This window comes from Rhincodon typus, chromosome 9 (genome assembly GCF_021869965.1).
Source record: "Rhincodon typus isolate 14 chromosome 9, sRhiTyp1.1, whole genome shotgun sequence".
In the NCBI taxonomy this organism is placed as follows: Eukaryota; Metazoa; Chordata; class Chondrichthyes; order Orectolobiformes; family Rhincodontidae; genus Rhincodon; species Rhincodon typus.
The window spans coordinates 31,914,369-31,940,696 of NC_063340.1; the positions used below are offsets into that span (position 1 = coordinate 31,914,369).

Sequence of the window (26,328 nt, forward strand, 5' to 3'; positions counted from 1 at the left end):
CTGGCTGGTGATTTGGAGTTTTGTTCTCAAGGAATACAAAGCATGCAGTTTTAATCTTTACCCTGACGTGCTTTAGAGCTGCAGTAAGTCATTTCAGTTTAATGTCATGTAACTGAGGATAGTGTGAATGTATATTCCGAGAATAACACCATCTTTTCTCGTGCTCATTTGAAGCTGACCATTTTGAGATGTGCAGTGAATAATGTATGTCTGCTGAACTAGCTGCTGGCAGCTTGGAGTTGAGGTTACTGCCACCAACCCTTTTTGTATTTTCTTGCTAATTCTCCTTTTTAGACTGAGTCTGAGAGCCTGTTTGGTTAACAGTGGGAAAGGGTGGACCACTCATGAGTTTGAACAAGAAAAGATATTTGCTTTGACAACAAATTGTAATTTATTGCATAGTAGCAATAGGTAGAAGTTACATTGGCTGGTTAGTCTTTGTAATTATATCTATCGGGAGTCAGAGATGACCTATCTAATCACATCTAGAATCTAGAGCTGGACTCTTCATTCTTCACCCTAGGACTGCAACACCATTAGATTGGGTAGGACCTAATGTAATCTCCCACTAACTTTTTCAGAACCACTACCTTATACAATAGTAATGGAGGTTTATATGTCATTTTGTTTGGAAATGTACGGTTTAAATTAACCCCAAAATGGGGACAGAGAGACCGACTGTTGGGGTTGAGGGCGTTGGTGGGGAGAGGCTTTGGTTATTTCTAACTTTTTACAATCGCAGGTATGGAGGTGTCTGGGTTAACCCACCTTTAGAGGTAAATCCCTCATAATATTTAAATTAAGATCCTCCATAGTTTACCAACGGTTTTTAAACATAAAAATCTCCTGCGTGGGTTTATAGATATTTGGGGATGGCAGAAGTGTCAAAGAAATAAGATTAGGCAACACTTTAAGTTGCTTAATGGTCAGAACACCAGATTTAGTAAAGGCTTGGTGGCTCACAGCATCTTTGTCAGCTTTCTCAGGTGAGTAGTGTTGAGAGAAATTTGTACAGCTTGGAGATCTTCAAACAAAGAATATTAGGATGGCCATTTTAATGAAACATAAAATTCTGGTTCTTGACAGTAGGAAACCAGGAAATGGAATCATGGATGGTCAAGCCTGGTACACCTCCGTTTCCTAATAGGATGGTTTGAAGGCTCAGTGCTTCTTCCTTTGTGATAATATGGTGATAATGTTAATGGACTAGCAATGCAGAACCCAGGTTAATGTTCTGGGGACACAGGAATAAATCCTAAAGTGCGAGATGAAGAAATTTGAATTCAGTAACATTTGAAATAAGCAGGTAGACTAATGGCATTTGCTGCAGGAACCTGAGATAACAAGGTGTAGAACTGGATGAACACAGCAGGCCGAGCAGGAAAGCTGACGTTTCGGGCCTAGACCCTTCTTCAGAAATGGGGGAGGCGAAGGGGGTTCTGAAATAAATAGGGAGGGGGGGAGGCGGATAGAAGACGGATAGAGGAGAAGATAGGTGGAGAGGAGACAGACAGGTCAAAGAGGTGGGGATGGAGCCAGTAAAGGTGAGTGTAGGTAGGGAGTTAGGGAGGAGATAGGTAGCCGCCTCCTTGACCTGTCCGTCCTCCCTGGACTGACCTATCTCCTCCCTAACTCCCCATCTACACTCACCTTTACTGGGTGCATCCCCACCACTTCGACCTCTGTGTCTCCTCTCCACCTATCTTCTCCTCTATCCATCTTCTATCCACCTCCCCCTTTCACCCTATTTATTTCAGAACCCTCTTCCCCTCCCCCATTTCTTAAGAAGGGCCTAGGCCCGAAACGTCGGCCTTCCTGCTCCTCTGATGCTGCTTGGCCTGCTGTGTTCATCCAGCTCTACACCTTATTATCTCAGATTCTCCAGCATCTGCAGTTCCTACTATCTCTGTTGCAGAAACCTATCTGGCTCACTAATGTCCATTAGAACAAAGAACAAAGAAAATTACAGCACAGGAACAGGCCCTTCGGCCCTCCAAGTCTGCGCCGATCCAGATCCTCCCTCTAAACCTGTCGCCTATTTCCAAGGACCTGTATCCCTCTGCTCCCTGCCCATTCATGTATCTGTCTAGATACATCTTAAATAACGCTATCATGCCCGCCTCTACCACCTCCATTGGCAACGCGTTCCAGGCACCCACCACCCTCTGCGTAAAGAACTTCCCACGCATATCTCCCTTAAACTTTTCCCCTCTCACCTTGAATTCGTGACCCCTAGCAATTGAGTCCCCCACTCTGGGGGAAAAAGCTTCTTGCTATCCACCCTGTCTATAACTCTCATGATTTTGTAGACCTCAATCAGGTTCCCCCCTCAACCTCCGTCTTTCTAATGTAAATAATCCTAATCTACGCAACCTCTCTTCGTAGCTAGTGCCCTCCATACCAGGCAACATCCTGGTGAACCTCCTCTGCACCCTCTCCAAAGTATCCACATCCTTTTGGTAATGTTTGGTACTGTACGCAGTATTCCAAATGTGGTCGAACCAAAATCCTACACAACTGCAACATGACCTGCCACCTCTTGTATTCAATAGCCCGTCCGATGAATAAAAGCATGAGTATGCTTTCTTCACCACTCTATCGAACTGCGTAGCGACCTTCAGGGTACAGTGGACCTGAACATCCAGATCTCTCTGTGCATCAATTTTCCCCGGGGCTTTTCCATTTACCGGTATAGTTCGGTCTTGAATTGGATCTTCCAAAATGCATCACCTCGCATTTGCCTGGATTGAACTCCATCTGCCATTTCTCCGCCCAACTCTCCAATCTATCTATATTTTGCTGCATTCTCCGACGTTCCCCTTCACTATCTGCTACTCCACCAATCTTAGTGTCATCTGCAAACTTGCTAATCAGACCATCTATACCTTCCTCCAGATCATTTATGTATATCACAAACAACAGTGGTCTCAACACGGATCCCTGTGGAACACCACTGGTCACAGTCCTCCATTTTGAGAAACTCCCTTCCACTACAACCCTCTGTCTCCTGTTGTCCAGCCAGTTCTCTATCCATCTAGCGAGTACACCCTGGACCCCATGCGACTTCACTTTCTCCATCGGCCTACCCTGGGGAACCTTATCAAACACCTTACTGAGGTCCATGTATATGACATCTACAGCCCCTCCCTCATCTATCAACTTTGACACTTCCTCAAAGAATTCTAACAAGTTGGTAAGACATGACCTTCCCTGCACAAAACCATGCTGCCTATCACTAATAAGCCTCCTGTTTGTTGACGATCAACTGACTCCTTCAGCTCACTGCAGCAGGGACCCAGTTTTAATTTCAGCTTCGGATGAATTGTTCTCTTTGTAGGTTAAGTGGAACAATCCCTCTTCCGTGGCTACACTGGTCGTAAACCCCACCTCTTCCTCCATTACATCGATGACTGTATCAGCGCCACAAGGAGCTCGAACAGTTCATCCACTTCACCAACACCTTCCACCCCAACCTTAAGTTCACCTGGACCATCTCTAATACCTCTCTCTACTTCCTGGACCTCTCTGTCTCCATCTCTGGCAACCACCTGGAAACCGATATCCATTTCAAGCCCACCGACTCCCACCTACCTTCCTGCAAAAATGCCATCCCCTATTCCCAATTCCTTCGCCTCCGCCGCATCTGCTCCCAGGATGAGGCATTCCACTCCCGAACATCTCAGATGTCCTTGTTTTTCAAGCACTGCAACTTCCCCACCTCAGTGGTTGAGAACGCCCTCGACCATGTCTCCCGCATTTCCCGCAATTCATCCCTCACACCCCCTCCCCACAATAACCACCAAAACAGAATCCCCCTCGTCCTCATGTACCACCCCACCAACCTCCGGATCCAACACATCATCCTCCAACACTTCCACCGTCTGCAATTTGACCCCACCACCAAAGACATTTTTCCCTCCCCACCCTTATCTGCTTTCCGGAGGGACCGCTCTCTCCGTGACTCCCTTGTCCGCTCCACAGGCCCATCCAGCCCCACCACACCCAACACTTTTCCCTGCACCCGCAGGAAGTGCTACACCTGCCCCTGCATCTCCCCTCTCACCCCCATTCCAGGCCCCAAGAAGACCTTTCACATCAAAGAGATGTTCACCTGCACATCTGCTAATGTGGTATACTGTATCCGCTGTTCCCGTTGTGGCCTCCTCTACATCGGGGAAACCAAGCGGAGTCTTGGGGACCACTTTGCGGAACACGTACGTTCTGTTTGCACTAAACAACTGCACCTCCCAGTAGCGAACCATTTCAACTCCCCCCTCCCATTCCTTAGACGACATGTCCAGCCTGGGCTTCCTGCAGTGCCACAACGATGCCACCCGTAGATTGCAGGAACAGCACCTCATATTTCGCTTGGGAACCCTGCAGCCCAATGGTATCAATGTGGACTTCATAAGCTTCAAAATCTCCCCTCCCCCAACTGCATCCCAAAACCAGCCCAGTTTGTCCCCGCCTCCCTAACCTGTCCTTCCTCCCACCTATCCCCTCCTCCCCACCTCAACCCCACCCCCATCTCCTACCTACTAGCGTCATCCGGCCCCCATGACCTGTCCGTCCTCCCTGGACTGACCTATCCTCTCCCTACCTCCACACCTATGTTCACCTTTACTGGCTCCACCCCTGCCTCTTTGACCTGTCTGTCTCCTCTCCACCTATCTTCTCCTTTATCCATCTTCTATCCGCCTCCCCCTCTCTCCCTATTTATTTCAGAACCCCCTTCCCCTCCCCCATTTCTGAAGAAGGGTGTATGCCCGAAATGTCAGCTTTCCTGCACCTCTGATGCTGCTTGGCCTGCTGTGTTCATCCAGTTCTACACCTTGTTATCTCTCTTCATTTCACAGTACCTGCTTCGTTAAAACACCATTGTATTTTTCATGTTTTTCCATCTTGGTCACATCAGTTATGATGATACAACTTTGCATGCAAGCACTTCTGATATGCCTTGCTTTTTTCCTCAATTGATGGTTGTGCTTTATCTTGTGCTTCAAATCACTGCTGCTTCCTGTGCATTGAGATACTTGTCCGTAGTATGTCTGAGCTATTGGAGTGAGCACGTACACTGTCCCCAAGGCTGCTTGGTCATTATCTCAAAGGAAGGCTCTTCAACACCTAATATAGGGTAATACATTTTTATTTGTAACTTGTGTTTTAAGTGGAGCTGGTGGATCAGTGGCAATCCAGTGAATAATGGCAACCATGTAACTACTGTCACTTGTGGAAAATTCCTAAATAAAAACTGAAAGAACTGCGGATGCTATAAATCAGAAACAAAAACAGAAATTGCTGGAAAAGCTCAGCAGTCTGGCCGCATCTGTGCAGAGAAGTCTGTTAACATTCAGAAGTCTGAGGAAGGGTCACTGGACCTGAAATGTTAACTCTGATTTCTCTTCACAGATGCCGCCAGACCTGCTGAGTTTTTCCAGCAACTTCTGTTTTTGTGTTGGGAAATCCTCTCTGGTTCACTATTCTTTTAGGGAAGAAAATCTGTTGTCCTTTGCCTTGTCTGGTCTACATGTGTATCTGAATCCAAATGTAATTGAATCTTAAGTGCCCTCTGAGCAATCGGAGATGGGCAATAAAAACCCACATCCTGTGAATGAATATTTTAAAAAAAAAAAAGTAATTTATCAATTTGGCTGGCTAGTGTAGTCTCTCAGACCTCACTCCTCACATGCTTGTTCTGGACCTGTCTCTTTTCACCTGATGTCAGTCATGTGATCCATTACATCATGATTTACATGAATCTTATACCACAGATTCTCTTCTCTCTTACCACCTTGTGGCTGATAGGGCCTTAAACCAAATCTGAAGTATTTTATATACTTTTGATCTTGCCTCTTCCCCACCGCCCCAGGCAGCTTCAATTTCCATCCACCACTAGCATTGTGAAGGACTGTTCCATCCGCCACGCTCGGGTCCACAAAGAACTGTGGATGCTGGAGATCTGAAACAAAAATAGAAATTGCTGGCAAAATTCAGCAGGTCTGGCAGCATCTAGCAAGAAAATGGAGTTAACGTTTCAAGTCTGGTGACTTTTCATCAGAACTAGTTCTGAAACTGCCAGCAATTTCTATTGAGTCTAACACCTTGCTCCCTTCAGATAACATCTTTTCAATGCAAGCACAGGAGGTACAATATTATCCTTTTGCCTCCTCTCTCTTTACTGTTCAAAGTCCAAAATGCTCTTTCCAGCTAAAACTATGATTTTGTCCTTTTTCAATGTAGTATATCCTTTACTTTTTACCTAAAATGCAGTCTGCTGTACAATGGGAGAACAAATGCAGATAAGGTAATTGCTTTGTAGAACATATCAGATCAGTCTGTAAGCAAGACCCTGTAGCTCCATGTCAGCTCATCCTTTTTTTACAGCTTTTTGAATTCAATCCTGGGTTCAACAATTCCAGAATGCAATCTGTGCCTCCTGCCCTCCTCTTTCTTGCCTTTACTTTGCATATGTCTTCCTTAACCTTGTTCGCATCATTTTTGATTCTAGATGTTAGCTGTTCATAATTTTGTTAAACCCACTCCCTCTGGACCCAGACTTTTGTTCCTTTATTATGCTATTGCTGCTCCCTTTACCTCCACTGCACCAACTCTTTCTTTGTTGTTTAATGGCTCTTGTCTTGCACCCAATCACAGGATTTACCTTTTGTTCTATTTCTATACTTCCCCATTTCACTCACTTAGTGTAATAGGTTTAAACTTTTCCCAGTTCTGAAGAAAGATCAAGCTGAAATTTGAATTCTGTTTCTCCACAGATGCTGCCAGCTGACCTGATAAGTATTCCCAACATTGTTTTTACATTCAATTTCTAACGTCAGGGCAGGACTCTGCATTGGCACCAGTAAACCTCTGTGCCAGAACCCTATCCTACCCTACTTGTACAGATTCCATCTCCTCTAGACCTTGTTCCAATCCCTTGTGAATCTAAAGTCCTGCCTTCTGCACTATTCTCTATTTTTGTATGCAATACCAAGTGTCACTGAGACTAATACAAAGATTTCTCTCTTTTTGAGGTCCTAGTAACTAAATTTGTCTAGCTCTCTAAAACTTGTCTGTTGGACCTGATTGCACTTTCTCCTTGAGTCTTTGGTGTTCTCTGTGGCCTGTAAATGCTTAAATCTTTCATTTACATATGAATTCAGAAGATGCATTAGTGTGATGTTTAAAAAATTATTTAAACACCCCCTTCCATTAAAAAAAATTGAATCCACTGTAATTTGCAAGTTTGTACATCTGGTAATTTTCTTCACAGACTATGTATATGTGAATCAAAGCTGATGGGTTTTTCCAGCAATTGACAACAGCTCCGTGGTGATCATTAGACTCTTAATTACAGGTTTCTATTGAACTTGTATTTCACCATGTTACATGGTGGGATTCAAACCCAGGTCCCCAGAACTATAGACAACAAGGTGCAGGGCTGGATGAACACAGCAGGCCAAGCAGCATCACAGGAGCAGAGAGGCTGACATTTCGGCCCTAGACCCTTGAAGGGTTTGTGTTAGAGCTGGTCATTCACATTCACCATGTAGAGAAGCTGTCGTCTTTGTTATATATGAGTCCTAAATTGCCAAGTGGGCTAACTTTTGTTTGCACTGGGGCTGGCCTTCTCACTTTGTTTTGTTTGGTTTAGAAAAGTAGAATTTGTCTTTCTGTTGTTTCATTTTCATTCTATAACTCACTTCACTATTTAAGGCTTCAGTGGTTTTTTTGCTGTACAGGAAGTCATCTTGGAGAATCACCTCCACTCTGCTTGTCGAATATACTCATGCAGCAAGTGGGTCCTTGATCATTCCAGGCTTTCATCACAACTTCCTGTGGGATTGCATCTAATTGTGTACTATGCTTTATCTGAGTAAGACAGTCATCCATCAGCACCTGTTCAGCAGTCTATAGCCTGTTGTTAAGCAAAACACTGCACATCTCTTCTGGCATACAAAGTGGTTACCAAACCAAGCTATTGACTGAGTTCTGTTGACATGGTGGGAACTTGCGTAGTGTCCAGTATCTGGAGCTGCATTATTTGTTTTCAGTCTGTCGTATCGGACTCTTGGCTGAGTCTGATCTAGAAGGGTGAACATTGTTCAAACAGAGAAGCTCAACTTGACCTTGAACAGTTACATTTTTGAGTCACCCCTTTAAATAAATTCACATGAGTCTGAGAAGCTCATGATGTTGCACATAGCACAAGCATCTCTCTGATACTTCACATTCCCTTGTTTCTTTCCTCTTGCAGCCATCATTTCATCAGTGAAAAACCATTTTTTATTTCTAGATTTGATGATACTAACCTGTTTTAGGGTACAGTGATTCATCAGAATCATTGGCAAACATATCTCTCCAGCAATCATCTTTATCAGCTTGTTTTAATTTCTCTTTTAAACAGGATTCTTGTGTACAAGCAGTTCAGCTGCCTGTAGGAAAGCACTGTTTCCCCTACACAAGGTATAAGAAATAAGATCAGAGTTAACAGTTCTGAGGAAGGGTCACTGGACCCAAAACATTAACTCTGATTTTTTTTCTTCACAGATGCTACTAAACCTGCTGAGCTTCTCCACAACTTCTGTTTTTTCTTCCTGATTTACAGCATCTGCAGCTTTGATAAGAAATGAGATGCTTTCTATTTATTCTTGTAGCATTCCCCATAGTATTTATATCCAGTGGCTCTAATCTTTTAGCTGACCCTTATTAATTTTCCTTCCTTTCAATGATTGCTTTGTGACTGGAAAGTTTGGACTGTCGAACCTCGTGCTTTTCCGATCCATACACTTCAGTTGATAATTAGCCACATCAGAACCTCCTGTAAATGTCAATATTCTTTCTTGAGAGCAAGTTTATTTTCTCTCAACAGAAGTGCTCTTGCAGCAGGATCTCTTAATTCATTCAGACCATAAAATATTAGAGCAGAAATAAGCCATTTGGTTCATCATGTTTGCTCTGCCATTCCACCAAGTCTGATATGTTTCTCAACTCCATTCTCCTGCCTTCTCTTCATAACTTTTAATTTGTTACTAAACAAGAACCTATCTGTCTCTGTCTCTGGCTCTGTCTTAAACTCACTCAATGACTTTGTCACAGAAGACTCTGGAGGCCATGAGTTCCACTGATTCATAGTCCTCTGGCTGAAGAAATTCTTCCTTATCTCAGTTCTAAAGGGTTGTTCCTTCATGAGGTTGTGCCCTTGGGTCTCTCCTACTAGTGGAAACATATCCACATCCACTCTATCCAGGCATCTCAATATTCTGTAAGTTTCAAAGAAATCCCATCCACTCATCCTTCTAAACTCCATCCAGTACAGATTCCGTATTCTCAACAGCTGCTCATGTGGCAAGCCCTTCATCCATTAAATCATTCTTGTAAGCATGGCATAGGATGAGCACAATGTAGTACAGATAATGTATTGATTGAGAAATAGCAAGCGGAAATAATATCTTCAGTTGTGAAGTTCAAATAGCTGCAATCCCAAAACAGGCAACTGAAGGTCAAATCAATCAGTAAAATGTAGAATACTTAAATTTCTGAAAATGTTGAGAATGCTTTCAATCTTCTTTCTGCCTTCGTTTAGATTTACTTCTGGAGGATTTTTAAAATGGGTATTAATACAATTAAAAATTTAGAAAATGGGTTTATTTGCCTATACTTTAACATTTTCTTTGTTTAAACTGCTTGTAACAATGTTTATATTAGAACCTTGCTTTTGTAAGATTCTAGGCTGGAGTTCACAGGCACATCATTATATTATTGTGTTGGATTAGAATTGTTTCAACGATTATTGACGGCTGGCTGCAAAACATTCTAACTTTATCGCAAGATGATTGAGTCTGAGACCACTTTCTTACACTGACATATGTCTGGCTTTATTCTCCCAGAATCTCAGATCACATGAATGCATGCTGCTTCCTTTGACAACATTCCTTGATAGGAGTTCATAATCCATTAGACTGAAGTTGTCGGTTACAAACGCAGAAAATGCTTGAAACTCAGCAGGTCTGCAGCATCTTTGGAGAGAGAAACTGAGTTAGCATTTTGAGCTTTTGAACTTTTTTTAAGATCAGTCATATTGGTCTCACACATTATCTGTTTCTTTCCCCACAGATGCTACCAGAATTTCTCCAGCATTTTCTGTGTTTGTTTCAGATTTCTGACATCTGCAGCACTTTTCTTTTATGTTACAGGTTATGTTACAAACTAAATCAAGAGGATTACTCATGAATGGTGGTGGACAGTTAACTAACTTGCTCGAAGAGGCGGCACGGTGACTCAGTAGTTAGCACTGCTGCCTCACAGCACCAGGGACCCAGGTTCGATTCCACCCTTGGGCGACTGTCTGTGTGGAGTTTGCACATTCTCCCCGTGTCTGCGTACATTTCCTCCGGGTGCTCCAGTTTCCTCCCACAGTCCAAAAATGTGCACGCTAGGTGGATTGGCCATGCTAAATTGCCCATAGTGTTCAGGAATGTGTAGATTAGGTGGGTTATTCGGGGATGGGTCTGGGTGGGATGCTCTGAGGGTAGGTGTGGACTTGTTGGGCCGAAGGGCCTGTTTTCACACTGTAGGGATTCTATGAAGAGGAGGTTCCACAATATCCCTATTGTCAATGATGTAAGAACGCAGCACATCAGTGCAAAAGATGAGGCTGAATCATTGATAATAATCTTCAGGCAGATGTCTTGAGTTGATCTTGGCCTCATCCAGAAGTCCCCACCATCACATGCTAGTCTTCAGTCAGTTTGGTTAACTGCACACAATATCAAAAAACAGCTGGGGGCACAGGATACAGCAAAAGCAATGGTCCTTGACAACATTCCAGCAATAACACTAAAGATTTGTACTCCAGAACTTGCCATATCCCTCACAAAGGTGTTTGTGTACAGCTACCATACTGGTATTTGTCTGGTGATGTGGTAAATTGATCAGGTATGTCCAGTACACAAAAAGCAGGACAAATCTAACCCGGCCAATTGCCTCCCTGTCAGTCTACTCTCAATCATCAGTAAAGTGATGGAAAATGTCATCAACAACACCATAAAGTGGAACCTGGTCAATAATAAGCTTCTCACTCAGCTCCTGACCTCGTTACAGCCTTAGTTCAAGCATGGACGAAACAGCTGAATTCCAGTGATGAACTGAGAGCGACAGTCATTGACATTAAGGCTACAATTGACCAATTGTAACATCAACAAGACCTAGTAAAACTGGAGTCACTGGGAGTCAGGGAAAACTCCCCTCTGTTTGGAGTCATAGCTGCTATGAAGGAGGATGTCTGGTTGTTGGAGGTTAGTCATCAGCTCCAGGACACCTTTGCAGGAGTTCCAAAAGGTAGATGTTTCTAACTAACCTGTTCAAAGATGTTGATGCACGTCCCTGGAGTAGGTTGAACTGAATCATGGCCTCCTGGCTCAGAGGTAGGGGCACTACAACTGTGTGAAAGAGCACTTTCAGGGTAGTCCCGAAGGCCCAACCATCTTCAGCTGCTTAATCAATCGCCTTCCTTCCATCATACGGACAGAGGTGATGATATTTGTACACTATGTTCAGCACACAACTTCAGATTCTGAAGCAGTGCTTGTTCAAATGCAGCAAGACCTTAACAAAATCTAGGCTTGGGCTGACAAGTGAAAAGCAACAGTAACATTTGCGTCACACAAATGCCAAGCAATGACTATCTCCAATAAGTGACAATCTAACCACTGCCCCTTGACATGTTACCATTACGGAATCCCCCACTATCCATATCCTAGGATTACTATCAACCAGAAACTGAACTTGACTCTCCGTGTAAATACGGTGGCTCCAAGAGCAGTTCTCGCTCACCACCTGACTCCTCAAAGTTTGTCTACCATCTACAAGGCACAAGTCAGGAATGTGATGAAATATCACCTGGGCAAGTGGGAAATATTTCATCACACTCCTGACTTGAGTGCAGCTCTAACAACACTCCAGATTGACACGATCCAGGACAAAGCAGTCCACTTGATTGGCACCGCATCTACAAATGTCATTCTACCACTGACGCTCAGAAGCAGCAGTATTTACTATCAACAGATGCACTGCAGAAATTCACCGTAGATACTTAGACAGCACCTTCCAAACCTAGAACCACTAACAGGCAGTGAGGAAGGCTAATGGTACGCTTGCCTTCATTGCGAGAGGATTTGAGTATCGAAGTAAGGATGTCTTGCAGTTATATAGGGCCTTGGTGAGGCCACACCTTGAGTATTGTGTGCAGTTTTGGTCCTGTAGTCTGAGGAGGGATGTTCTTGTTATTGAGGGAGTCCAGCGAAGGTTCACCAGACTGATGACTGGGATGGTGTGGCACGATGGCTCAGTGATTAGCACTGCTGCCTCACAACACCAGGGACCCAGGTTCAATTTAGCGTGTGGTAACTGTCTGTGTGGGGGGTTGCGGGGGTGCAGGCAGGGGGATGACGCTGGGTGATATACTATTTAGAGTCTTTGTGGATTTGTGGGCCAAACAGCCTGTTTCCATACTGTAGGGATTCTATTGTATGGATGGCAGGACTGACATATGAGGAAACAGTGGATTGACTGGACCTATATTTGCTGGACTTTACAAGAATGAGGGGGGGGAATCTCATAGAAACATATGCAATTCTGATGGGACAGGACAGGCTAGATGTGGGAAGGATGTTCCCAATGTTGGGGAAATCCAGAACAAGTGGTCACAGCCTAAGAATAAGGGGTAAGCCATTCATGACTGAGATGAGGAAGGCAATAAATAGTGGCCTAGCCAGCAATGCCCACATTCCACCGGAGAATTTTAGCAAGAAAACTCTGTTTTTGATAATAGTTTTGCATAAATCTTATTGGTTTCTGGAACTCCATATTGGCAATAACAATAGAAATTCTCTTTTATCTACCTTATTCAATTAGTAAGTAATGTAATGACTTCAACACGAACATATCGGCTGTCTGTGATCAGGTCGTGTTAATTCCAGCCCTCAGTCAATTAGTTCTTTTTGTACTAGTTTGCTTTGAATCAATGTTAAACTGAGGCCTGTAGTTTGTGTGCATGCTGGTTATTTTATTAAAAGCACCAGTGAATTTCTCCCACTTTGGCCAGATAATGGATATTATATGGCGTTCACTTGACCTCTTGGAACTTGCTGCTTCAAGATGTGATGAAAACAAGGATGAGTAATAATTTCAAAAGGAAATTGGATGGGCACTTGTAAGTTGATCTCCTTCAGGACAATTGGGATGAAATGGGGTTGACTGGATTGCTTCACAGAAAGCCAGTATGGATTCCGTGGACTAAACATTATTCTCTTGTGCCATGGTGACTCTGATTCTATAGAACAAGGCTGAATCTCTTAATTGTGCACTTCTCATGTAGTAATTTGCAATGTGTGTCTCTGTGAATGAAATCTTATAAATTAGGTATGGGCTCAAGGTCTATCCATCACTTCCTGACTATTTATAATGTTGCCTAGTGTGCAATGGGAACAAAAGACTTTATACCATCAGCCATACCTCAGTTCAATGAGGATGTCTGCTCATGTCATGAGTTTCTGCCATCATGTGGCTTAAATGCTGTTTCTCAACTCCTAAAACTTTGAGCATATAGGGCCTGACACCCAATCAGCTAATGGGGTCGATTTTCTTTCCGTTCCTTCTCTGCTGCCCCTTTGACTTAATACCTGAGACCATTGCCATTTGGAGCAAACGGTAGCATCTTTTCCCAATCATTAATACCAACGGTGCTTCACTTCAATGACCGCCATGGATTCTTTGAAGTGTTTCCTTTATCATTCCTGAGAGTTGAGAAACCAGGACCTGGCGGGTGAACATGCTGTTTGGCCATATAAACACCAGTGCCAGGTTTGTCTTAGGTTTTGCTAAATGGCTTCAAGAAGGACATTGTCAACAACCCTCCCAATGATTGTGGAGGATGCAGTGGAGGCATTATTAGTGTCAATTCTCTTGCACTTTTGTGTCTCTGATACATGGGCCAGGCTTATGGCAATACAAGAGTGTGGTGACAACTGGTCTTTACACTTTAGACTTTTGCGTTGTGTCCAACGTTTTTCGAAGGCTGAACCAGCACAGTTGATCTGATGTTGCATTTCCTGGCCAATGGTAGCTTTTTGAGGGAGGTGGCTGTCAGGGTACAGGAAGTACTCAACGTATTCCAGAGCATTTCTTTCAGTATTTATGGGAGGTGGAATATTTGGCATACCAGGCTGGTAGAGTTTTATTTTGGCCACATTCAAAGACAGATTATGCTTTTTTATGGAGAATTGAAGACATTGAGAATGACATGCAAATCTGGTACCATTAGCATCAACACTTCAGTAATCTGCAAACTGTAAGTCATTATGTCTACAGTATTGACTTTACTTTTACCATAGAGTCAAGTGAGGTTAGTTTTCCATCGAGGCAGAATTGAATACTCTCACCAATGGTTGATTGGTAACCTCCGCAATGAGGTGAATCATCACTGTCAATTAAACTGTAAATAGAGAGGAAGCTATTTCACAGCCTTGCTTGATAAAGTCCAGATTTTGAAGGCTTCCATTACAGGCTTCCCAATTGGCTCTTGCAGGTTTGTGATGAAGTCCAGTGGAACCTGTGATATAGTCTCAGGATTCAGAGATTCATTTAGGACTGAGATGAGGAAACATTTCTTCAGTCAAAGGATAGTGAACCTGTAGAATTCACTACCACACAAGGTTGTAAAGGTCAAGTCACTGAACATATTTATGAAAGGAAATTTTTTTGTACTCTAAAGATACCAAGAAAATAGGAATATGGTATTTAGATAATTATCATAGAATCCCTACAGTGTGGAAGCCGGCCATTTGGCCCAAAGAATCCACACCGACTGTCCAAAGAGTATCTCACCCAGAATCTCCCCCCCGACATGCCCCCCCACCAACCCCTGACCCCACCCCTGTAACCCTGCACTCCCCTTGGCCAATTCACCTAACCTTCACAACCTTGGATTGTGGGAGGAAACTGGAGCAACCAGAGAAAACCCAAGGAAACACCGGGAGGATGTGCAAACTCTGCATGAACAGTTGTCCGAGGCTGGAATTGAACCCAGGTCCCTGGCGCTGTGAGGCAGTGGTGCTAACCACTGAGCCTGAAGGATCAGTAATAGAAACATGGAAAATAGGTGCAGGAGTAGGCCATTTGTCCCTTCGAGCCTGCACTGGTTTTCAATATGATCATGGCTGATCATGCAATTTCAGCATCCCATTCCCACTTTCTCTTCAAATCCCTTGATCCCTTTAGCAGCAAGGGGCACATACAGCTCCCTCTTGAATATATCTAATGAATTGGTCCCAACAGCTTCCTGTGGAGAGAATTTCACAGGTTCACAACTGAGTGAAGAAATTCTTCCTCATCTCAGTCCTGATGGCTTCCCCCTTTTATTCTTAGACTATAAACCCTGTTCTGGACTTCCCCAACATCAGGAACATTCTTCCCACAACCAGCCATTCTAGTCCCATCAGGATTTCCATCTTTCTACAAGATCTGCCCCGCCATCTTTTCGTCAAGCCCTCCTTACTCCAATACTCAAATCTTCTCGCTGTGAAGGCCAGTATGCTTTCCTCACCACCTGCTGTGCCTTCATGACTTCCACTATGACCCCCAGGTCTCGTTGCACCTTACATTTTTGTAAACTGCCAACATTCAGATAATAATCTGCCTTCCTGTTTTTGTAACCAAAGTGGATAACCTCACATTTATCCACATTGTATTGCTTTTACTTACTCAGCCAGTCTGTCCGAATCACCCTGCAGCCTCTTAGCATCTTTCTCACAGCACACACTGCTACCCAGCTTCGTGTCATCTGCAAATTTGGAGAAAATGCATTCAATTCCTTCATCCAAATCATTAGTGTATATTGTGGACAGCTGAACCCTGTGGCACCCCACTCGTCACTGCCTGTTGCTCTGAAAAGGACCCATTTATTCCGACTCTCTGCTTCCTGTCTGCCAACCAGTTCTCTGTCTATGTCAATACATTACCTCCGATAACATGAGTGTTAGTTTTCCTTACTAATCTCTTGTGTGGAACCTTGATAAAAGCTTTTTGGAAGTCCAGATACACAACATCTACTGAGTAATCTTTCACTTAATCTTTCACTTTCTATTGGTCATGTTTTCAAAATCTTGCATATATGTCTAACATGACTTCCCTTCAAGTGAATGCATGCTGACTAGGACTGATTCTGTCACTACTTTCCACTTGCTCAGTTATTACATCCTTAATAATTGACTCCAGCACTTTCCCCACCACTGATGTCGGGCCAACCAGCCTATAATTCCTCATTTTCTCCCTTCTTTTTCGAAGAGTGGACTACATTAGCTACCCTCCAGTCAATTCTAACTCTTCTAGAGTCTAAAGAATGCTGGAAAATGGTCACCAATGCATCCACTATTTCTAAGCCACTTGCTTAAGTATTCTGGGATGCAGAGCATCAGGCCCTGGACATGTATTGGGCTTTAATCGCATCAATTTCCCCAATACCGTTTATAAAGAGGATCTTCTTTAGTTTCTCCGTCATGCTTGACCGTCTGTGCCCTAGCATTTCCTAAAGGTTATTTGTGTCCCTTTTAATGAATGCAGATCCAAAGTATTTATTCAACTTGTCTGCCATTTCTTTGTTGTTCATTATGAATTTACCTGATTCTAACTCCAATGGGCCTATGTTTGTCTTCACCAGTCTTTTTCTCTTCGCACATCCATAGAAGTTTTTGCAATCAGTTTTTGTTTTCTGCAAGCTTACTTTCATTTTCTGTTTTCCCTTTTGAATTAAACCCTTTGTCCTCTGAATTTTAAATTTCTCCAAGTCCTCCGGTTTGCTGGTTTTTCTAGCCAATTTATATGCTGCCTCTTTGGCTTTAACTCTATCCCTGATTTCCCTCATTAGCCATGGTTGATCCATCTTCCCTGTTTTACTCTTACACCAGATTGGGATGTGCAATTGCTGAAGTTTATCCATGTGTTCTTTAAATGTCTGTCATTGTCTATCCACTGTCAACACTTTAAGTATCCTTGGCTAGCTAATGCATGCCTCATGCCATCAAAGTTAGCTTTCTTAAGTTCAGGATCATATAGCAGAGCAGCATTGAAAGGCTGAATGGCCTCTCCTTTCTATGCCACGTAAATCTTGGAGTACAATCAATGGAGTATGATTTATTCAGTCATATACTTCAGTCAAGTCAGTGAATGTAATGGAGTTCCTGGTGAACAATGGGATGCCTGGAGAGGAGAGCTTGGTCACAGGAAAGATTTATTCCTAGGAAGTAGAAAAGTATGCCAAACAAATCCAAACATCTCTGAATGATAGAAGAAAAATAGGCTAATATAGAGAAGAAAAAAAATACTTGTGTCGGATGTTAAGGGAGAATACAACTGAGAGCTTGGTTGAATATAGATTGTGCAGTGCTGAAACAAAAAAGCAAAGAAACCAACAAATTGTTTGAAAAGTGACTACCAGCTAACATGAAAGGGAATTAAGTGTTCTGTGGACTTATAAATAATAAAATGGTGGGAAAAACCAGAGTGGGGCTAAATTGGAACGAAAAGAGAATTTACACCTGGAGGCAGTGAGTATGGCTGAGATGAAGTGAATACTTTGCATCCGTCCTTCCAAAGGAAGATGATGATGCTTGGGTCATTGGGAAGGAAAAGATAATTCAGATACCTGAAGAATTTAAATTGTTAAGGAGGAGGCATTGGTTAACTTTTGTGTCCTTAGTGTTGAGAAGGTACCAGAACCGAATGTCTTTCACCCAGGGACATGGAGGGAAGAGAATGTAGAAATCATGGAGGCATGGCCATAATTCTCCAATCTTTCTTCAGACTCAAGGTGTGCTCAAGGCCTGGAGAATTGTAAATGGTACACGCTTGTTTAAAACAGAAGTTTGCAAAGATAAGTCTGTTGGTTTAATCTTCATCGTTGGGAAGCTTCTAAAAAAATCATAATTAGGAAGAAAATCATAATTACCTGAACAAATCCAGGACAGTCAGCGTTGATTTTATTAAAGGCAAGTTGTTTCAACTAACTTACTACAGTTTATTGCTGAGGAAGCAAAGGTTTGACAAGGCTAATGCTGTTGATGGTATATGTGGCCTTCCAAAAGGCATCTGAAGTCATGAATGATGGGCTGTTGAGCAGAGTTATAGCTTATGGAATACACGGGACAGTGAAAACAAGAATACAGAATTGACTGAGTTATCGGAAGCACAGCATACAGATAATGGATTTTGTTTGAATCAGAAGAAGGTTTGTAGTGGAATTTCTCACTTCTCAGTGTTGGGCTTTGATCTTCCTGTTGTAAATTAATAATACAGACTTTAGTGTATAGGGCATCATTTCAGAATTTGATGAAACTTTGTGAACCGTGAGGGGGAATAGTACAGAACTTGGTGCATTGAGCCGACAAGTGAAAGTGAATGCAGAGGGGTTAAGTTATTAATCTCAGCAAGAAGGACTAGACAGAGAATATAAAAGGTCACAATTGTAAAGGGAGTATAGGATCAAAGGAACTTGGGAGTGTGCATGCATAAATTATGGAAAGTGGCAAGATGAGGTGACGGAGTGGTCAATAAAGCATACAGCATCCTTGACTTTATCAGTAGGAGAACACAATACACCAGCAAAGAATAAAACAAAGGAAAACAGCAATAGTTGGAGAAACTCAGCAGGTTTGACAGCATCTGTGGAGAGAAAGCAGAGTTAGAGAGGTGGGTATATTGCACTGTTGATAAAGGAGACCGTCACTGGAGTAATGAGGGAGGATGTTTTCAAATGAAGCTATCTGGGTAAAGCTTAGAAATGAAAAATGGGCAATTACTTTGCTCAGCTTGCATAAAGGCCTCCCAACAGTCAGAGGGAGATAAAGGAACAGATATGTAGGCAAATCATAGATGTGTGAGAGGAATACAGTTATAGTAAAAGGAAATTTCAACTTCGCTAACATTAACTGGGATCGCCTTGTGACAGTGAGTGAGCATTTTGAGTAAGGTAACCATAATACTGTACATTTCAAAGTCATGGAAAGGGATAAGGATAGTGCAACGGTTAAGTGTCTAAATTGGGGAAAGACTGATTCCAATATCATTAGTCAGGATTTGGCAAACAGACTGGGAGCAGCTACATGCAGGTAAGTCTACTTTTGGAATGTGGGAGTCTTTTAAAAGTAGTATAGTGAGAGTTCAGGACCAGTGTGTTAATAGGGAGGTATTAGATGTTTTAGTGGGCATAAAAGTGCATAAGTCTCCAGAGCATGATGAGATGTATCCCAGGCTGCTGTGGGAAGCAGGAGAGGAGTTTGCTGGTGCCGTGGCAAAGATATTTAATACTTTGCTGGCCACAGGTGAAGTACAAGATAACTGGAGGATAACTAATGTGATTCCTTTGTTCAAGAAAGGCAGCAAGAATAGGTAGGTAAGTACACTCCAGTTAGTCTGATTTCAGTGGTAGGGAAATTATTGGGAGGGGAGAAATTCCGAACAACAGGAGCAAAAAGTGACGGTGGAGGGTTGTATTTTGTGATTGGAAGCTTGTTATTATTGGTGCACCACAGGGATTGGTGCTGGAGTCTTTGCTGTTTGTTATGTACATTAACAACTTAGATGTGAATGTGGAAGGTATAATTAATAAGTTTCAAATGACACCAAAATTAGTGGTGCTAGGAGGATGGTCTCAGGCTATAGTCTGACATACATTGCTGCTAAATCGAGCAGAGCAATGACAGATGGAATTTAATCCTGATAAATGTGAGGTGATGCATTTTGGGGAGCCTCATAAAGGTAAGATGTACACAATGAATGGTAGGCCCATAGCGAGTACTGAGGAACAAAGGGATCTTGCTGTACAAGTCCAAAGATCCCTGAAGGTGTCAGCTTAGGTAAATAGATTGGTGAAGGTGGTATATAGGGTACTTGCCTTCATCAGCCTGGCACGCAATATAGGAGAAAGTAAGTATTAATACAACTTTGTAAAACATTGGTTAGGCCACAGATCGAATACTGCATGCATTTCTGATCACACTGTATCGGAATGATGCAATTACAGTGGTGAGGGTGCAGAGGAGATTCACCAGGATGTTGCCTGGAATGTAAAAACTGAGGATAGACTGGATAGGCTGGGTTGTTTTTCGTGGAGCAGAGGATGCTGAGGGAGGATATGATTATACAAAATTATGAGAGGGCATAGATAGGGTAGATCATGAGAATCTTTTCATCATGGCAGACGTGCTTACGACCACAGGATATAAATTCTTAAGGTGAAGAGTAAGTGGCTTAGAGGGGATGTGAGGTGAACTTTTTTCACCTAGAAGATAATAGAAATATGGAACACATTTCCTGAGAGCGTGGCAGAGTCAAGAACTCTCAACATTTAAGAAGCTTTTGGATGAGCACTTAAATTGCCAGGGTATGGAGGGTGCTGGTGTTGGACTTGGGTGGACAAAGTCAGAAGTTACACAACACCAGCTCATAGTCCAACAGGTTTATTTGAAATTGCAAGCTTTTGGAACTCATGTGAAGTGTGACTTCATCTAACAAACAAGCAGCACTCCAAAAGCTTATGATTTCAAATAAACCTGTTAGACTATAAATTAGTATCAGAGATAGTAGGAACTGCAGATGCTGGAAAATCTGAGATAACAAGGTGTAGAGCTGGATGAACACAGCAGGCCAAGCAGTATCATAGGCGCAGGAAAGCGATATTGCTTGGCCTGCTGTGTTCATCCAGCTCTACACCTTGTTATCTCAGACTATAAATAAGTGTTGTGTGACTTCTGACTTAAAATGCCAGGGCAGTGTTGGCTATGGAGTGGTATGAGTATAGTTTGGTGTTTGTTGATTGGCATAGACATAGTAGGCTGAAGAGCTTGTTTCTTTGCTATATGACTCTGACTCTGACTCTGACTAGACTTCAGTCATAATCTATTGAGGCCCTCTTCAACCTTCAGGCAACTGACTGATAACTGTTCCTGACTGTGACAGCTGAGACAGCTACCTTGTTAACCTTCTAACTAGACTACTGAATTTTAAACTTGTAAAATGGAGAAAATAAAGACAGATTTACCAGTTCTATTCCCGCGCTGTTCTGAAAGCACCAAAATACATGCTCATTCGGGCTGTCTGTCACTGTGGATGTGATCTCTCCTTCCTGAACGTGCAAAGCTTACTAATCATGCACTTTCAACAGACTTTCCAAGTTCTGTCAAGCTAGGATCTGTGGGAAGTGTAATTGGGTTTGGGGTCAGTTTAATTGTTATCTAGAAATTAGACTAGGTTTTTAATAGACAAATGTTTCCTGAGTAACACTTAACTGCAGTGGAATCATTGGTGTTCTCTGATTTGAATGCATGCTTTCAAGAGGGTCCAGGCTCGGAATTTCCCATCAGAATCTTCAATTTCCCGTGTAATTCCCTTGGAGTCTGCTACATTGGGATTCCACAGGGTCCCAATGCATAACTCTCATCTGTGCTACAGAACTGACTCTCAAGCAACTGGAAAATCTAGGCCAATTATATGACGGACTGAAGAAAACCCAGATGGTTGGTCTTTGTCCTTCAAGTTACTGAGCTGTTCTCTCCCCAAGCCTGTATCATATCATGTTGGGCAGCACTTAACACCTTCCATTTTACCCCTTTCAGACCCTAACATTCTCAAAGAATACTCTCCATCACCACAGGACTTGAAAAATGGGTTCTAGTAGAAGCCTGTGGTGTACCTTTATTTAACATGAGGACCTGAAGTGCAGTTGTTGTACATGTAATCTTGATGGGTTGGTAGTGAGATTTCAGTGATGTAGCACACAACAATGATGGGCACTACCTTGTTGCAGCGTATTGCTGCCTTCACAGTTGCCTGTTGTCCCAGACAAGGCTTATTGGATCTCACTTTGGCTGGCACCTAACCCCTTTCCCCCATTCCTGCTCTCCTTGGATCACCCTACCAGAAGCAAGGAACTGCTAAGGACATCAGTCAGAGATACATTGGAGCATACAGGCCACTTTCCATCATGTAATGGTGGTGATTCATGAAGGGCTGCCTATCTTTGTACAACTTAGTGGAATGGATAAGAAACATACTCTGTTTTCTCAACCCCTGCACCCCGAAACAATCAAGATCTGTTCATGAGATTTCATAAGTCGATAGCTTGCAAACATTGCCAAATGCTTTAGGTGGGAAAATCCCATCTCCCTATGCAACAGCCTAACTTCTAACTCTCCATAAATAATGATGTAGCTAACTGCTCAAATTGGTAAAGGGGAAAGTCTTTGTATAATCGGCAAGTTTTCAGAATCTTGAAGGTGCTTTAAAATAATTTATTACACATGTATAGCCAAATGGATGTTTGGATGTACAAAAGTCCATACTTGGACAAATTGTAATAGTTGAAAGATCTCTTCTCTTTGTGAACTCAAAACATACCACATCTCATTTAATATATGTTCCAGTTCCATGCTCAGACATGTCTGTTGTGTGTGCATGCAACTTGTATAAGTTCAAACCATCAAAACTGAGGAGGGGCCAACAAAATGCACTGTTACAAAGTATATCAAGATTTTTAAAGTATCAGAACAATTGAATTCAGCACTGAGGCATGTTGCATTAATGGCACATTGCCATGTTATTAGTACATGAGAGCAGTTTTTGACTTTGTGCATGAATAGCACACCGCATGATTGAGAGATCTGTAATGCAGTACATTCAGGGTGGAGATCAACTTTTCTCCCCTGTTTGTAAACAAAGTATCTTAAATTAATATATAGAATAAAACAAAATTTGACACAGACAGGATCTGATCAATGTTTGGCAAAAATGTGGACCTGGATCCTGGATTTTTAAAAAAAAATGGATGTCAACATTGGGAGTAAGGCGAGTTGACTTTATTCTTAAAAATGTTGAGTTTTAATAGGATGTTGTGGATTGTCATAGCTGCAGTGATGGAATTCATCACAGCTGTCAAAATGTGAGCAGAGTTTTTGGATCAAGTAATTGCATGTGGATTGGCCTGAAGTCACCTCAGTGCGATGAAAGCTCCTAATAAAGACTTTTTTTCAGCTTTGTGGCTATAGACAGATTTTTCTGATGAAAAGTCACGAAGTGAATCATAACCTTCCCCCTTCAAAGATGCTCCTGGATTTGCTGAATGTTTCTAGCATTTTCTGATTTTCTTTTTCTTTTTTTCTTTTTTCTGATTTCAATCATCTGCAGCATTTTGCTTTAGAATTCTCAAACGATTCGACAATGGTTCATAATCATTTTTGTCAAGTAATGAGTTGTGCTCTGTAAACACTGACAGGAGATGTTAATGTTCTTTTATTGCAGTTGTTTCCACCTGGAAGCTGAAGAATGTAAAGGTTCTCCCTCATGAAAAAGGACTGCAAGTCCTCTGGGAGCCACTGAAAAATGTATCCAAGAGACCTGTGGATCACTATACTATTGGCTACGGTAAAACTCTGGAAAACCTCAAGTTCATCAAGGCAGATGAAGACAAACAGTCTTTTGTATTAGAGGATGTAGGTGAGTGGGTTACTGATATTTTGCAATGTGAAATAGAGATACCAGCCATATGTCTTTGAATTCCTCAGACCTCCAAGTTTTATTAGAATTGAAATAATGTTGCTTTCAGATTCTATAAGCTTCATGCAGTTTTGACAACTCACTGATGTAAGCCATATGTTCCAGAGCCTGGAGAAGTTTATTTTGTGATGGTGACTGCAGAAAGTAAAACTGGAGAAAGCCATCGTGTTTACAGATCCAATCGTATAGCTGGTAAGTTGAAGGTTCTCCTGATCTTTCTACAATTGATAATAGAAAACAAGCAGAAAATAAAACACCTCTTTCTTCAAGATTCTATTCTATTCTATTTGCTGATTAGCAGAAAGCAGGCCTCCAGTATGGGGAAGCCATTCATAGCTGCACCAGGAATTTTGCCAAATCCCTAAGTGGGGTAGCATTGCAGTGGACTTGGCATCCAGAAGGAAGGTGCTCTTAGCGCTATGTTGGGGGTGGTAGGTAGTCAGCAATTGGGCACTGAGTGAGATCAGCACACTCCCTAGCTATGCAGGAACAGAAGAACAGAGAACAGGACTGCCAATCACAATAGGGCAGCCAGTTATTCAGAAGGAAGATTGTAGATGACAAAGAGGTATGAGCGTCTGATTTTTGAGCCCAGTGGTGATGAAGGATAACAACCTCTGCCAGAATAGCAGGATCCTGAGCACTTGGAGAACAGGGGAGAGTAGAGACAGACATGAGTGTCATATCTTCAATACAACAAAAATTGTCAAAGATGGAGCTACCTCCAAAAGAGCAAGACGTAGTGCTGCAGCAGTTGCAACTCTCTCGGCCGATGGCCACAGAGGTCTGTGGCCTTGTTGCTGAAGACATCTCACCGCATAACATTACTTATCATGACTGCCACAGTCTCTGTAGTCTTGAAGTTGTATGCTTCTGACACCTTCCAAGGATCAGCTGAGATTCTTAGTGGCATTTCACAAACAGCTGGTTACCACTACATTTCGTAGGTCACTGATGCCCTTTATTCTAGAATGAAGATTATTGATGTGGGTAGGGTAGTGGATCCTGTCTACATGGACTTAGAAGCAAGGTCCTTTGTGGTAGGCTGGTCCAGAACATTGTCGCATGGAATCCATGGTGAGTTCACAAGTTGAATACAAAATTGGCATAGTCATAGAAGAGAAAGGGTAGTTGGAGGGGCGTTTTTCTGACTGGAGGTCTGTGACCAGTGGTGTTCCACAAGGATCAGTGCTGAGACCTCTGTTGTTTGTCGTACGTAAATGATTTGATCAAAAATGTAGGTGGTCTGATTGGTAAGTTTTCAGACCACGTAAAAGTTGGTGGAGTTGTGGATAATGAGAAAGTTTGTCAAAGGATATAGCCAGATATTGATCAGTTGGAAAGTTGGGTTGAGAAATGGCAGGTGGAGTTTAATCGTGTAAAGTGTGTAGTGATGCATTTTGGAGGTGAAATGCAAGAGGAAAGTATACAGTAGATGGCAGGATTCTTAAGAACATTGATATTCAGAGGGATCTTGCGTGCAGTGGATATGGTGGTAAAGAAGGCATATAACATGCTTGCCTTCATCATTCAGGGCATTTAGTATAACAGTTAGTAAACAATGTTGCAGCTGTACAAGACTTCAGCACAGCCACATTTGGAGTATTGTGTGCAGTTCCTTTGCTACATTGCAGAAAGGATGTGATGCTTGGGTGCAAAATGTTTAACCAGGATGTAGTCTAGATTGGAATATATTAGGTATAAGAAGAGGTTGGATAAACTTGGATTGTTTTTGCTAGAGCGTCAGAGACTGAGGTGGGACCTATTAGTAATTTTATATACTTCAGAGACCTGGATAGAGTGAATAGTCGGAGTCTTTTTCTCAGGGTGGAAATGTCAAATACTAGGGAGCATAGGTTTTAAGTTGAGGGGGTAATATTTAAAAGGAGATAGTCATACAGCACGGAAATAAACCCTTCGGTCCAACCAATGCATGCCGACCATAATCTCAAACTAAACTAGTCCCCATCTGCCTGGTCCTGGCCCATATCCCTCCAAACCTTCATGTACTTCTGTACGAGGAAAGTGCTTTGCACAGGGGTTGTAGGTGCCTGGAACACAGTGCTGCAGGGGAGGTGATAGAAACAGATACAATAGTAATGTTTAAGAAGCATTTAGACAGACACATGAACAGGCAAGAAATAGAGGGATATGGACCATGTGCAGGCAGATGGAATTCGTTTAGAATGGCATCACGGACTGTGGGCCGAACGGCTTGAACCTGTGCTGTACTGTTTGATGCTCTATAACTGGACAGTGCATTCATTTCATGATATTGGGTTTTGCTGGATCACTGGAATTGACCAGCTGCACAGCAAATGCCCAACCCTTTGAGTGAGAAGAAGCCACTCCTATTAATCGATATTCAGTTGCTTTGTGACATAACAAGTGCCTTTGCAAACCTCCTTCCTCACCATTCCCCCCCCCCGCCTCCCCACACCCCTGCTCCCAAGCCCTACCCCCAATCTGTGCAGTCATTTTCTCTGCCAGTTCACATCAGCTTAGCTCTTTACTCCACCTCCTGAAGGTTATGAATGGATCCTAGTGAACAAGAGACACCTCTTGAAGACCTGACTTTTCACCGCCCAGTGAAAGTTTTAACAGTCTCAACGCGACCAGTTCTGTCAGCTCACTGTTGTGAGGATCATCAGTGGCTGGCCCAGGCAGAAGGCACCTTCCAATGCCCTCCTGTAAGCAGCTTATCATTTGTGGTGAGATATAGTAGGA

The 26,328-nt window shown here is 42.6% G+C and overlaps 1 protein-coding gene across 3 annotated transcripts in view; it reads left to right on the plus strand.

Moving 5' to 3' along the window:
* The window catches only part of fndc1 (fibronectin type III domain containing 1), a 289,356-nt gene that overhangs the window by 18,769 nt on the left and 244,259 nt on the right, over window positions 1–26,328 (plus strand). For all 3 annotated transcript variants that reach the window (XM_048601414.1, XM_048601415.1, XM_048601416.1), the window contains exons 2-3: window positions 23,347–23,541; window positions 23,707–23,793. In XM_048601414.1, coding sequence (XP_048457371.1) covers window positions 23,347–23,541; window positions 23,707–23,793 — 282 coding nt within the window. The remainder of the gene's footprint in view (window positions 1–23,346; window positions 23,542–23,706; window positions 23,794–26,328) is intronic.